The 14701-nt window shown below is 44.6% G+C and overlaps 1 protein-coding gene across 4 annotated transcripts in view; it reads left to right on the top strand.

Moving 5' to 3' along the window:
• Positions 1-14701, top strand: part of pdxdc1 (pyridoxal-dependent decarboxylase domain containing 1) — a 63476-nt gene that overhangs the window by 46684 nt on the left and 2091 nt on the right. For 3 of the 4 annotated variants that reach the window (XR_013844392.1, XM_080009401.1, XM_080009400.1), the window contains 9 exons: positions 177-237; positions 909-979; positions 1074-1179; positions 2775-2949; positions 5045-5163; positions 5340-5461; positions 5911-6003; positions 6564-6660; positions 14544-14642. Coding sequence is in view for 2 of the 4 variants with exons in the window: in XM_080009401.1 (XP_079865527.1) it covers positions 177-237; positions 909-979; positions 1074-1179; positions 2775-2949; positions 5045-5163; positions 5340-5461; positions 5911-6003; positions 6564-6660; positions 14544-14642 (943 nt within the window). In the remaining 2 variants the exon portion in view is untranslated. The remainder of the gene's footprint in view (positions 1-176; positions 238-908; positions 980-1073; positions 1180-2774; positions 2950-5044; positions 5164-5339; positions 5462-5910; positions 6004-6563; positions 6661-14543; positions 14643-14701) is intronic. The other variant, XR_013844393.1, reaches the window with a different exon arrangement.

The following is a 14701-nucleotide window of genomic DNA, read 5'->3' as shown; positions in this document are numbered from 1 at the left end:
TACGGATCATGGATCATTTACGTTCCATTACACCACTAATAACATCCAGCTCCTCTTGAGAGGCATGCGCACCAGATGAAAGACCCCAGGTGATTGCTTCTCCCAGCAATGTGAGTACTAAATGTCTCTGATGTAGTATTTCTGTGCGAGGAGCCTGACCTGTGGTTGTCCAACAGGTAGAGGATGATCTCAGCTCTCCTGTGGTGGTGTTCAGGTTCTCCCAGGAAATAGGCACAGGTGAGGGTTGCATCCATAGCAACATTAACTAACTAACTTCAGAGAGAGCTTGAAAGGAAAAGAAGGAGGGGGACAAAAGTGCTCTCTACTATTGGCATCCAGGTTTCAGAGGGCGACCAGGAGAATGGTCAGTGGCAGTGGTTGGTGCTGTTGCCTAACAGCAGGAAGGTTCTGGGTTCGAACCTGAGTCTCCCCATGTTCACACGGCTTTCGTCTGGGCGCTCTGGTTTTCCCCATGTCTTGAAGACATGCCCGTTGGGGGTTAGACACCGATGCCCCTGACCTAGGCACCATGTGGCAGCCCACTGCTACTAGATACAGTACTTAAGATACAGATGGGAATGAAAATTTAAAGAACTAATTTCTGCCTCAGGGATAATAAAGTATAGTACGCTTGGTATTATGCTATTTGGAAGTTGAGGGCATACGCCTGTCAATTTAGAACGATTTGATTCATCTGCGTACGCATGTTGGTAAGAACAAATCCTGCTGCTACACAAGTGTCTTGAATCCGGCGTGAACTTTGTGTATCTACTTTTTCTGTGAATGATGCCCAATGTTATCAAACCTTTCCCCTTATGACTGAGTTGAAAAAGAAAGTGAGCCAATTCAGTCAGAGCCCAAATGTACTTTGCATTTGCTTACCATTTGCCTTTCTGCTTCATTGAAAGCATCCGGTGGTGGTTTGCTCGAGGGGTATTCCACTGGGGAAAGAGAAGTTCTGGACACATTTAACAGATGGGTGAGTGTTGTCGCTTCTCTACTAGCATGCCTTTATTGAGCCAGTGAAGAGTGACAAGTTCAGGACAAAACTTACTGGTGTTATTTCTACACAGCTGGGGGAGAAACTGACTCAGCTGGTGCCCGCCTGTGGGGTCGATGTGGTAGAACTGGAGGATGAAGGCGTCTACCTTCGCTTTAACCCTTTAATGACTGCTGCAGGTATCAAATATACACCATTGTGTGACATCTCCATCTGTATGCACCAGCCCTACCTAGAGTCTGCAATTATGCAATGCATTAGATATACATTAGATATGCATAGATTGACGCAAATTCAACCGCATTCTCTTCAATAGGCTTTAGCTCTTTCTGCATAATTTGGTTGAAATATTTAAATTAGGTGGACCAATCCAGACTTGATATTCACATAAGCTGCGTTTCCGCCCAAAGTACCAGGATCTTTTTTTTCAGGAGCTAAAAGGTTCCTTCAGCCCATTAGTCTGTTGATGTATGAAAAAGCAATGGCTGTTTTAACTTCATTTTTGCGTGCGAATGTAGGTGGTAATGCAGAAGACTATACAACAGCAAGAAGAATAAAATGGATAAAAGACAACCAAAGTGATAGTGGAATATCCCTTGGGTTGGCTTTCTTTATCCATTTTATTCTTCTTTCCTTGTATTTACTGTCAAAAAAAATTCACTTTCACAATCAAGATTTTATTATGAAGTTTGAAACATTGAAAAACATGAGTTCACACACAGGGAATCGAACCTCTACTGTGTAGGAGGGCAAAATCTTACTCATTACACTATATGCAACATACAGTATATTTCTGTTTTTTTATTATCAAAATAAAAAACGGAAAATGGTTAGTTTTTCTGTTTTTTGTACAAACTGAACATTTTTTTTAACAAAAACAAACTGTACATGAAGTCGGTTTGCGGCTGCAGATTTTTAGAAACAGTGTCTGAAATAAAATACTCTTGAGTAATCTACCAATTAAAAATGTTTAGTGCTGCAAGCCCCACCAACAAAGTTCCTGGACTTTTGAAAAGTACTACCCCCGAGCAGGGACTTTTTGGTTCCTGGGACTTCATTTAGACCTTGGTCCCTGCGGTTGAAACGCACTGAGTTTCTCCAAAGGTTCCTAGTTCCTGGGGAAAGTTCCTTCTGTGGAAACGCGGCTCTAGTCAGTGTATGTATGTGACCAATAAACCTCTTGAATCTTGAATTCTGTTGGGGCAGTTTTTAGGCAATTCAGATGAACCTGCTATTTTACCACCAACTGTCGATAATACGAAGCCAAATTAATGGTACATCTCAAATGATTATTATATATGAATTGATAATACATTTGACCAATACAGTCATTAGAACCTAAAGTGTGAGCTGGTACTGAAATCAATGTTTTGAAAATCCCAATACACTAACGCTGTCATTGTAGAAAGATAAAAGAAATATAAATCTATTTTTGGTAACACAGAATTTGACTCGACTTTGAGCTCAGACAATATCAAGAGAAGATGTATGTATGCATGCAGATTGCATGCATGCATGCATACAAACATACATAAATACATGCATACATAAAAGATGGCCATCTAAAGGTACCATACTCTTTCAGGTTTCTTGCAATGTTCGCTGTTGCGGCTCGCTTTTCCTCTTAACAGTTATAAAGGATGGGAACTAATGTTTCAATGAGGCCTGTATACAAGAATGCTGCGGGCACTCCTTATTACCACGGCACATCTCTCAATACCAACGTCTGAATGCTGCTTAGCTTTTCTCCTGCTAACTAACATCTACGTCTCAGTCCTAGGGACCCAGAACGAGGATGTAGCGGCACTTGTGGATAAGCTCTCTGTGCTGGTGCCTGGAGTGATTTCAACACTTTGCCTCAGAAAAGAATTCCAACAGGAGGCCCAGTGTCATTCACCCATTCTCAGTCTCATCGAGGATGTAAGCTGGCCTGGCTTGGGCATTGTCAGGTAAGAATGGTTGATATGATCAAGCACTGACCGCAAACCCTATAAATTGCTATTATTTTATATAGAAAATACCACACCAAGGTCCTTGTAAACTTTGAATTTGCATATATACAAATCCTAGTCAAATTTATTCTCAAACTTGTCTTCTTTCCCGACAGCTTGACTTTCAAACGTCATTAGAAAGGAGGAAATCCAAATATGGAATTTGTCGGCCTAAGGCTGCATCGTTGTCTTTGGCCGGACATGAATCGATTTAAACACAGGCATTGTTCTGGTATTTTGCTACTCTTTGGCTCTGTTTACTTGCGTGAACAATTCATATCTGCATATACTGTTTGTTTTTTTGTTATTTCTGCCATTCCTATTACGCAGAAATTCAGAAAACAAAGTTCTTGACATTTCTCTCATCAGTGGCTAATCGTTTTGGTCATTTTAATTTTGAATGCATTTCCTGTTTTTTAAATCTGAAAGGTAATTTAAGATATTTTGTTTGTCAACACCATTAAGATGTGGGCACTGTTTTTACACATTTTTACAAACAGACGAAATTCGGCATGTGTAAGTTAACCGTTTTGGAGGTTTTGTTTGGTTTTGTTAGACACCATCTTCTCTGCACTATAAGGCGTTTCACTCCAATGAAACATGCATTCCTCAATTTTAAGTTAATTGCAGCTCAAAATTGTGATAATCAAGCCATTTTTGAACAGATTGGGCTGATATTATTTGCTTGCAGTCATCACTTTCAGTTGTTCAGATCATTTGAAGCAGAGAAACTGCTTTTGTCCAAGATCATCTTTGATAAATGTATCTCTTTTAAGTTAACTTTAACTCGTTCAAACTAATTGCAAAGTCGTTTAAAAAACATAACTTCTTAGTATCTTGTTGTTAAAACAACTTATCTTCGTTTTAATTAGATAAAGTTACTGTAGACTTTTGAGGGCTTGACAGTAACTGTTGCCTGGTTGCCCTCAGCAACCAGATTTAGTCAGTTGGCAACCATTTTACCACTTTCTAACATAAAAAATTGGGGCAGCGAACCACAAAATGTGCACTCCAAAATAAATACATTTTGTTACATTAGTGATATTTAAATATTGCTGTCACAGTCGTAACCAGAATGCTGCACTTAGAGCGGCAGTAGAGCAAGATTATTACAGTCAGGGATGCAAACAGGTCGCTGTCCGGCAAATGTTGCTTTTTACACGTCAATTTGGGTGGCAATTTACGTCAGTTTGGGTGGCAGTTTGGGAAACCTGTAATGCGTGTCGGAAGTGATGTGTTCATGGGAACCCAGGAAAACTGTCGGCTACCACCATAAAGTGTATTTCATACCTTTTTTCACCATACATGTGTTTGCATCCCTGTATAGTTAACTAAAACTAGGTGTGAAAAAACATTTTAGTTAAAACAGGACAGAAAAAAACAAAACTGAAAAGATATTGTGTACCTAGAAAACTCGCTTAACTTTTTGTCTTTTTTCTAGTCAATTTTGTCACATTTGTCAACATATAGAGGATACAGTACAATAACCAGTTATTTGTAGACAGACAGCATTACACAGGCTAAGTGTGATCAGGCCAAGTGTAACCAGAGAAGTTAATGTTATTATTATTAGATTTCTTCCCCTCTGAAGATTCAAATTCTGTATAGTATCAGAAAAAACACAAACTACAAAGAATTTTGTTCAGTTACTGTAATTAAGCTTTTAAACATTCTTTTTTTGTCACATTTTCACAATTAAGCTGACATATAACTGCATAGTATCTCCATTACTCAAAATATAAGGTAACTAAAAATGGCAACTATATTTTCAGTTTCAGCAACCAAAAGCTGATGCCTGGTTGCCAGCTTGGCAACCACTTTTAAAAGTTAATGTTGAGCCCTGCTTTTGGGGCGCCCTAAAAAAAAGTTTCATCTTACCCTTCAGGACTTCCGTAATCTCTACATTACGTAATGTTGCAAATACATTTGTTTGAAAACAATTGATAATTAAAGTTATTGTCACAAAATATGATAATGTTATTAATCACGAAAAAGTATGTGATTAATTTGTGAGTACACAAGTGAATACATTGTTTTATTTGACTGTCTTTAGGTATAACACACAGTGTGGCGAGATGTTGGGGGACAAGAAAATGCAGGAGGGGAATAAAATTAACTCTGAGTTAATCAAAAGATTACAAGCGCTGGAAACCAACATCAACTTTTCCACTGGTAAGAGGTTGAGGTTGAATTGAGTTTCAACTGCAATTTATTGTATAATTTCATACATTCAATAACTTTAAAAGTTGTAAGAGTTTTTGGGATCTTTCTACTTTTTAACTTTCTCTCTCCCTCGACCCACCCTACACCTCTATCCCCAACCCAACTCAACCCCGGCCCTTCTCCAGGCTCCGAGTTCGAGACACTTAATGACTGTGTATTTGTTGGCATGGTGACAGAAGACCTTAATGTCTCTGAGTTATTGCATACAATGGCTGCCCTAGGAAGAGAAGTTGAGGAGAATAGCAAGGTAATATTGGTTCAACAGCAGCTGTAAATAAACAGCACGGTGGCTCAGTGGTTATCACTGTTTCCTGTAAATGCACTGAGGACAGATCAGGATCAGGATCACCTAAACCACCCATGCACTTTGACCTCATTGAACAGGTGTAAATTAAATCGTGTTTTCAACCCATGTACAAACAACTACATAGGCAAAAAATACATCGGAAGTGACATGCACAATGATATGAATTCTCCACTGGGCGATCCAATCAGATCTCAATGACAGAATGTGGACACTCAAGACACATACAGTATTAATAATTATTTTTTTCGGATTGACTGATCATAACGCCAGGTGTGAAGGGAGGTTGACGGAGTCAGTGGAGTCATGAAGGCAAGATACCGAAATGTGCCAGAGTAATTTAAATTTTGTTCAACTGAACTTGCTAAACGATGTGTTTGCCTCTTGTGTAGTTATTTGAAAATATGACCGAGGTGGTGCGGAGAGGCATTCTGGAAGCAGAACTCCAGCTGCAGAAGGACAATGAGCAAAAAATCCTGGACGAGGTGTGTACTTGTGTATGCCGTAGAAGTCTTTACGGTTCCAAATACTGGAGCTGAACCTGCACTTTTAAGCATCCATGGCTATCTTGTGAAAAAACAGATTAATTGATTGTCACTTTGTTCCAAACATTTTTAGAGTGATTGTATCAAATCCACATGCAGTACATTAATGGCAACTTGTGAGTGCATTTAAAGGCTGAATCAATAAATATTGTGTGTAATGGGAAAGAAGAATTATTTGACCACAATTTCCCCGGTGGGACTTTATGTTGCATGCATAGCTCTAGACTGTTCTAAGGTCTATTTAAAATTGAAATATTTATTTACACAGACCCTAGACCCATTGACATATAAATAGACAAAACCTGGAACCAATATAGACCAGAAATTCTCGACCTTAGACTCCTGGGAGTTTGGAGTCTTTGGAGGGCAGGTTGGAGGACAAATCAGCCTTAAAACCTCTAGTGTGCTTGAGGGTGCGTGCCCATGCGTGTATGTTTATGTGCTGAAATGTTTAATTCCATGATTAATTTAACACGTTGAAATACCTTTCTATATCTCAGGGACTGTTGAGGCAGCTACCCGTGGTCAGTTCTGTATTAAACTGGCTTTCTCCAGTCCAGAGCTCTGTGAAGGGCAGAACCTTTAACTTGGCTGCAGGTATGCTATGACATTATCCCATTTTATTCTGTTACACTTGCCACCTTCCATCATTTTCTCCCATCTTCTACAATCTTCTATTCATTAATTAAGAATGCTGGGAATAGGAATAATTTCAGGGCTACACATACTGTAAGCCCTGGCCCAGTAGCCCAACCGTAACTTTGCAACCCTCCAGCCAGTTGATAAAGCCTTATACTCGGTTTCCCACAAGAATCCACAAGCCCTAGTTACGGTGGGTGGGGGTGAATGGTGAGGGCTAGCAGAAGAACACTAAACAACAATCTTGGCTGCAAAAAATATATATATATCTTGGCTGCACGCTGAACATTATAGCTTGTTTATGACGAAGAAGAATTGCTATGTTTATGGTTTTCTTAACCTGACAAAAGCTTCTGAAAAAGGAGATTCCCTGTCAGCCCATTACATGCAGAGACACCACAGGGTCTTGCGCCCTGGCAGGATACCTTAATCAGGAGAAGATGTTTGAACTAATGTCCTGCTCAGCATTTGATTAGAGAGGACTAAACTGGATCAAAATTTCAATTTATTCTCCCTCAATGCATTATTCTGCATATAAACGCCAATAAAAACTTAACATTTTATTTGTAAACTGCACAAGAACTTTACAATAACCCTGTTAATTTACAATACAATCTCCAAACCTGAGTTGTTTGTATATATTATTTAGTTTCTGCCTCAAAACGTAATTGGCAGACTTTGAATTGCACCTCTGACTTTGTGCAGATCAGTTTCGGCCATGTTGGAAATAACGACAGCAATTGCTTCCAAAGCAGGTGCTCTGTGGCGCTGAGTGAGTGAATGGGTCATTTAAAAATACCCACTCACCCAGTGAGTGGATGTATTGGTATACTGGAGGAGGGGGCCTCCTGCTCCGTTTGAAGTCAAGCAAGTTGTCACACTATCTGACGGAGCCCAGTCCTCGATATTCCTTGTTGTTCTTATTGATACAGCCCACGGTGTAGCTATTAACAGAGAATTTCTGGAGGTGGAATGTTCCAGAGTTTGAGGGGATGTCTGAGGTGTACAGGTTGAAGAGAAACAGTAACAGAACTGAACAGAGTTCCTCGGGGTGCACCTGTGTTGCCAGTCACCACATCTGACAAGCAGCCCTGTAGACGGACGTACTGTGGTTTGCCTTGGAGGAAACAGCTCTCAAAGGTCTTCAGAACGTGCAGGGTCAGTGCATTGGCCTGTAGACATCAAGAGTGCTGGACTGTTCTTATTCAGGCACACAATACAGGAGGTCTTCCACAGCTCGGGAGTGGAGAGGAACTTTAGTGAGCGGTTGAAGAGGTGGTGATATATTCCTGCAAGCTGGCCAGCACACACCTTTTGCACCAGAGGTTTGATGTCGACAGGGCCACTTGCTTTGTTGGTTTGGAGCTTTCAGAGCTCCCATCTGACCTGGCTGAGTATGATGAGCAGACTGGGGGTGACAGGAAAGAGGAGATTGGCCACCCTCCTGAGCGGAAAGTTGACTGAGGGCCGAACTTGTTGAAGCTGTTTTTCAGGAGGCAAACGAGTTAAACCTGTAGTTTAACTTGTCTGCCTGCTCCCTGTTCCCCTCCACTGTTAGGCTGGACTGTCGGTGGCCTTTCCAGTCCTTTCCAGTCCTTTCCACACCTCTCTGGAGCTGGTCTGTTCCAGCTTGTCCACTATCCTCCCCTGCTGTTTTTGGTTACCCGCAGTTCCCTATGACAATATGAAGGCCACCTTCTTCCTGTTGAGGAGAGATTTAATGTATCTTGTAATCCAGGGTTGTTCGGAAAACAGCAGACCTTCTTTGTGGATACAATGCTATTCTCATAGAAGCAGTTGTAATCCGTGACACAATGGGAGAGCTCCTCAATGTTTTTGCCATTGTGCTCCGGGACAGATTCCAGTTCATATTCTGGAGACACTCCTGAAGGGCGTCCTCTGCCTCCTTAGACCACACCTTATCAATCCTGCTGGTGGCGGACTACTGCCTAACAGGGCTTACAGGCTTGTACAAATACATTGTATACCAGCATACAGCAGCTCCAGGATTCTAAACTCCCTTGTCTTTACAAGGCATATATTGGGTGAAATTTGTGGAGTACCAGAAAGGGAGACTGTGGCTACCTTAGGCCTGGGAGCCGTCCAGCCGTCAGCAGACTCCCTTCCCGTCCCCCCAGAGCAGGAGAGAAAGTCAGGCACAACCATCTGCGCCGGCGGCCTGTGGACCACACGGAAGTTAAAGGGCTTGTGTCCTTCATGCAGTGGAGCCACTGCAGTGGGCCGTGGTCCGAACAGAGGGTGAAAGCTTGTCCCAGGAGGTAGTAGCGGAGGAAACCGACTGCCCACTTGATTGCTAAACATTCCTTCTCCACCGTGCTGTACCTCGACTCCTGCTCTGAGAGTTTGCGGCTTAGGTACAGCACCGGACCCTCGGTCCCCTCAACCTCTGTTCGACGCGTCAGTCTGCAGACAGAAAGGGAGAGAGAAGTTAGGGTTAAACAGCACTGGCTTCCCACAGAGAGCTGAGTTTACCCTCGCAAACGCCTGCTGGCACTTCTCTGACCACTGGACCGGATCTGGAGCACCTTCTCAAGTTAAGTCTGTCAAGAGGCTGGTTAGCTCTGAAAAGTTGGGGACAAACCTCCTATAGTTGCCAGCCAGCCCCAAGAACTGCCCCACCTCCTTCTTGGTCTTAGGTATTGGTGGGGTTGTGACCGCCGCGTTTTTATCAAGCTGGGTTCGGACCAGGCCTTCGCCCAAGTGGTAACCCAGAACCCGTACCTTCCACCATCCCACGGCACACTTCTTTGGGTTGGCGGTGAGCTCAGCCCGTCTCAGGGACTCCAGCACAGCGCCCATATGCTGCATATGCCGCTCCCAGGTGTCGCTGTGAATAATATCATCTAGGTAGGCTGCGGCATTTGCTAAATGCGGATGCAGAACCCGATCCATGAGTCTCTGAAAGGTGGCTGGGGCACCGAACAACCAGAACGGAAGGGTGCGAAAGTGGTATAAGGCCAAAGGCATGGAGAACGCAGATTTTTCCTTGGACTCCTGAGACAAGGGAATCTGCCAATAGCCCTAGGTTAAATCCAGTGTTGTGAAAAAACAAGCTGTACCCAACCGGTCGAGAAGTTAATCGACCCGGGGCATCGGGTAGGCGTCAAACTTGGACACCGCGTTCACCCTTCGATCCATGCAGAACCGGACTGACCCATCAGGCTTACTCACCAGCACAATGGGACAAGACCAGTCACTCGTGGACTCCTCTATTATGCCAATGCTCAGCAAGGCCTCTCATTCATTCATTCTCATTTTGAACCTCCGGCCCCAACTCATTCCACTCAATGACCGCCGTAACCAGAACCATGGGCGCCCTCCCTCCATTCTTTTAAGGGGTTTAGGTGATAAATCTGTGTCGCCCCCTCCCTGCCTGTTGGACCTCATAATCGACCTCGCTAACCCGTCGTGTGACCACAAAAAGCCCTTGCCACTTCGCGAGCAATTTAGAGCTGGATGTAGGGGGAAACACTAACATCTTGTCTCCCGGTGCAAATTTGATTCGAGCCCCGGTCGTAAAAGAAGCGCTGAAGTTCCTGAGCCCGGAGCAATTCTACCATGATAACAGCTGAATCAGCGCAGTTCTCAGGTCCATAACATACTGTATTTCATTCTTACTGGTGCTAGGACCTTCCTCTCAGTTTTCTTTAATTAGGTCTAGCACCCCCGGGGTCTCCTGCTTCTTACCGAGTCTTTCGAACGGTGCCTCAACTAGGGGCAGGGGCCTCAACGGCGCTCTTGCCGTGGACGGAGGGTTGACTAACTGGCACTCAGGACACGCGGCGCACCATTTACATACATCTTCCCAAATGCCTGGCCAATAGAAGCGGGCCATTATCCGCTGTCGTGTTTTCTCGTGACCGAGGTGACCGGCCATCAGATTATGGTCAGCCGCTTGGAAGAGAATTTCCCAGCGGCCCTTCGGTACCAACAACTGGGTTATCTCCTCTCCTGTCTGAGTGTCAGGGCTCACTCAATATAACCTGTCCCTAATCACAGAAAAATACGGGTAAGTGAGCACGGTGTCTGGGTGTGTCAATACGTCATCGATTTTAACTACCCCCTCAAAGGCCCCAAGTAGGGTGGCGTCTTGCGACTGCTCCAGTGGAAAATCGTCGATAGGGAAGGTTACAGGGACCGGATCCCGCCGCCACCGCACCCGTCACGCTCGGTGGCGACCCCTCCGCGTCACTGTGCACCACGCAACACTCACCTTCACCTACTGGCCGTGATTGCACTCCCCAGCCTCTCATCAACGCGTCAAACCCTGGCCAATCCGTGCCCAAAATTAGGGAGTACGACAAGCGGGAACTAACTAGAGCCTGTACCCTATGCTTTTTTCCCTTGTGACAAATTTCGAGCCGGACCATCGGATACGGGTGAATATCCCCATGAAGACAACGAACCTCCACCTGTGACTCCTCCACCAAAGCCCCGGGTCGAACCAGGCGTTGCTGGACCATCGTCTGCGAACAGCCCGAGTCCAGCAAAGCCTGACTTCTACCCCCTTGTAGCCTTACCGGTACTTGGTAGGCTCCTTTCCAACCACGGGAGGGATCGAGGGGGCGACCCGGACCACCTGGCCAAGTTCCATCTGAGGACGGTCGTGGCCGGGCCGCCCGCAGTGTCCACACCCCTGCCCAGATGTTTGCGCAGCTCCCTGATTCTGTGGTCCTGCGGCACCACAGAACCTGGCCAATCCCGCATAGGTCCTGGGGTTGGATGTAACGCCCCCCCCAGACATTGTCCTCCGGGGCATCGGGACGGGCTGGGGACCTGGCGAATCCCGCGTGGGTCTTGGGGTCTGATGAAGCGCCACCCCTGACATTGTCCTCTGGGGCACTGCAATGGGCTGGGGACCCGGCGCATCCCGCGTGGGTTCTAGGGACGGACCTCTGGCCGGCTTCCGGTCGGCGTGCTCCAGGGAGCTCACTCTGGCAAGGACGCGCCCAAGCTGGCAGCAGAGATACTCCCGCTCATTCTCCATTACAGCGAGGCGATTCCGAAGCCCGCCGATCGACTCCGGGGCGCCTTTTACTCGGCGCCCTGCCCCTCCCGGATCCTGTCGTCTATGCCACTTGTGGGGGTTTCTTCCCACAGTTAAGCGTTCAGGGAGGGAGACGGAGTCATTCTGGTTGTGGTGCGCCAACATTGCTTGAGTTTTATTGTCCATTTCAGTCTGGCCGGCCACAATTATTTATATATATATATATATATATATATATATATATATATATATATATATATATCTGAGGATCTATTCTACAATGGTTGTTAACAGACCTCTCGGGTGCAGGAGGAATAGCGTTCCACTCTTCGGCTGCTCACAAGCCCGTGCGCTGATCTCCTCTGTAAGACAGACAAAACGTTTAGAAAAACTCCCTGCCTTGATTTGGACCAATCCAATGTGTGCGCTGATTTGGGCCGATTCGGGGCAGCTTGGTTTCCCCAGGAAAAGGGAATCATGCTGTCGTCCACAGCCGGTGCTTGACCATGCCCCTTTGTCCGCCACAGAGACGTTGGTGTCAGGCGTAGGCGCATGTCTCTAATTTTGCTCATGTGGAGTGGATAATGTCACAAGCGCATGTCACCATAGCTGACTGATGGATGTTAGCAATTAAGTATTCTCAATATTTCCGCTTTTAAACTGGAGCCTGTATACATAAACAGTATAGCTGACACGATTTACTCAGAATACGATAGACGCAACTTAAAAGAGCAATAGACAACTTTTTTGCTTTTACTTATCATTATGAAGTTAATGTTGATTGCACAGTGTAATGGCTATAGAATGACACCGTCGGCATTAAGATTGGTTCCCTATAAGCCTCGATATCACTATGCAATTCTGAATGCCACCGGGTACGAACTCCCAGGAAAATCATCGATTCATGGCACTGCATCACAGGAAGTGTGTCAACCAATGCGCAACGATTAGTGGAAGTGGCGGATGGTGTAGCAATCTACTCCAGGTAGATCATAAACCCTTGAATATAAAAACGACTCATTGAAATCGGTTGAGAAGGTTATAATGCTTTTTATCCAGAAAAAACGCAGCTCTCCCGTTTACTTTTTTTTTGTTTATAGGCTAGTCTTTCCCGTTTCAATGAGGCGCCGATGTTGGAGTATTGCAGTTTTGAGCCAAAGCAGTCAATGCGGTGTGTGTGTGCGTGTGTGCGTGTGTGTACGTGTGTGTGTGTGTGTACGTGTGTGTGTGTGTGTACGTGTGTGTACGTACACGTATGTGTGTATATATGTGTATGTATATAAACTGTATATATAGTATGTGTGTATATGTATATACAGTGGGGAGAACAAGTATTTGATACACTGCCGATTTTGCAGGTTTTCCTACTTACAAAGCATGTAGAGGTCTGTCATTTTTATCATAGGTACACTTCAACTGTGAAAGAAGAAAATCACAGAAAATCACATTGTATGATTTTTAAATAATTCATTTACATTTTATCGCAAGTATTTGACCTACCAACCAGTAATAATTCCGGCTCTCACAGACCTGTTTGTTTTTTCTTTAAGAAGCCCTCCCATTCTCCACTCATTACCTGTATTAACAGTACCTCTTTGAACTTGTTACCTGTATAAAAGACACCTGTCCACACTCAATCAATCAGACTCCAACTTCTCCACAATGGGCAAGACCAGATAGCTGTCTAAGGACATCAGGGACAAAATTGTAGACCTGCACAAGGCTGGGATGGGCTACAGGACAATAGGCAAGCAGCTTGGTGAAAAGGCAACAACTGTTATTAAGCAATTATTAGAAAATGGAAGAAGTTCAAGATGACAGTCAATCAGGATTAAAATCCTGCAGCGCACGCAGGGTCCCTCTGCTCAAGCCAGCGCATGTCCAGGCCCGTCTGAAGTTTGCCAATGACCATCTGGATGATCCAGAGGAGGAATGGGAGAAGGTCATTTGGTCTGATGAGACCAAAATAGAGCTTTTTGGTTTAAACTCCACTCGCCATGTTTGGAGGAAGAAGATGAGTACAACCCCAAGAACACCATCGCAACCGTGAAGCATGGAGGTTGAAACATCATTCTTTGGGGATGCTTTTCTGCAAAGGGGACAGGACGACTGCACCATATTGAGGGTAGGATGGATGGGGCCATGTATCGCGAGATTTTGGCCAACAACCTCTTTCCCTCAATAAGAGCATGAAAGATGGGGCGTGGCTGGGTCTTCCAGCATGACAACGACCCAAAACACACAGCCAGGGCAACGAAGGAGTGGCTCCGTAAGAAGCATCTCAAGGTCCTGGAGTGGCCTAGCCAGTCTCCAGACCTGAACCTAACAGAAAATCTTTGGAGGGAGCTGAAAGTCTGTGTTGCCCAGCGACAGCCCCAAAACCTGAAGGATCTGGAGAAGATCTGTATGGAGGAGTGGGCCAAAATCCCTGCTGCAGTGTGTGCAAACCTGGTTAAGAACTACAGGAAACGTCTGATCTCTGTAATTGCAAACAAAGGTTTCTGTACCAAATATTAGGATTGGTTTTTCTGATGTGTCAAATGCTTATTTCATGCAATAAAATGCAAATTAATTACTTAAAAATCATACAATGTTAATTTCTGGATTTTTTTTGGATTCAGTCTCTCATAATTGAAGTGTACCTATGATAAAAATGACAGACCTCTACATGCTTTGTAAGTGGGAAAACATGCAAAAACGGTAGTGTATCAAATACTTGTTCTCCCCACTGTGTGTGTGTGTGTCCCCTGAGCCCATGCATCTTACAAGGATCAATCATGTCTTCGGTACTGGTACCATTCAGAATGACTGTCTTATTGTGTGTTCTCTATAGGTTCCTTAGATTCCACTGAGCCAACCTACTCGACTAAAATCCAAATAAGCAAGCTTTACGCCCCAGACACTCCCACTACACCGGCCAGGGGCCTGCAAGGTAGTCTTCAACTAACACACCATTTGATCCTGCAACTGCTCGACCCCCTCACTATTGGC

The sequence above is a fragment of the Zeus faber genome (assembly GCF_960531495.2).
Source record: "Zeus faber genome assembly, chromosome: 11".
Taxonomy (NCBI): Eukaryota; Metazoa; Chordata; class Actinopteri; order Zeiformes; family Zeidae; genus Zeus; species Zeus faber.
Note: the sequence above shows the minus strand (reverse complement) of the source record. Positions and strands in the feature narration are given on the sequence as shown.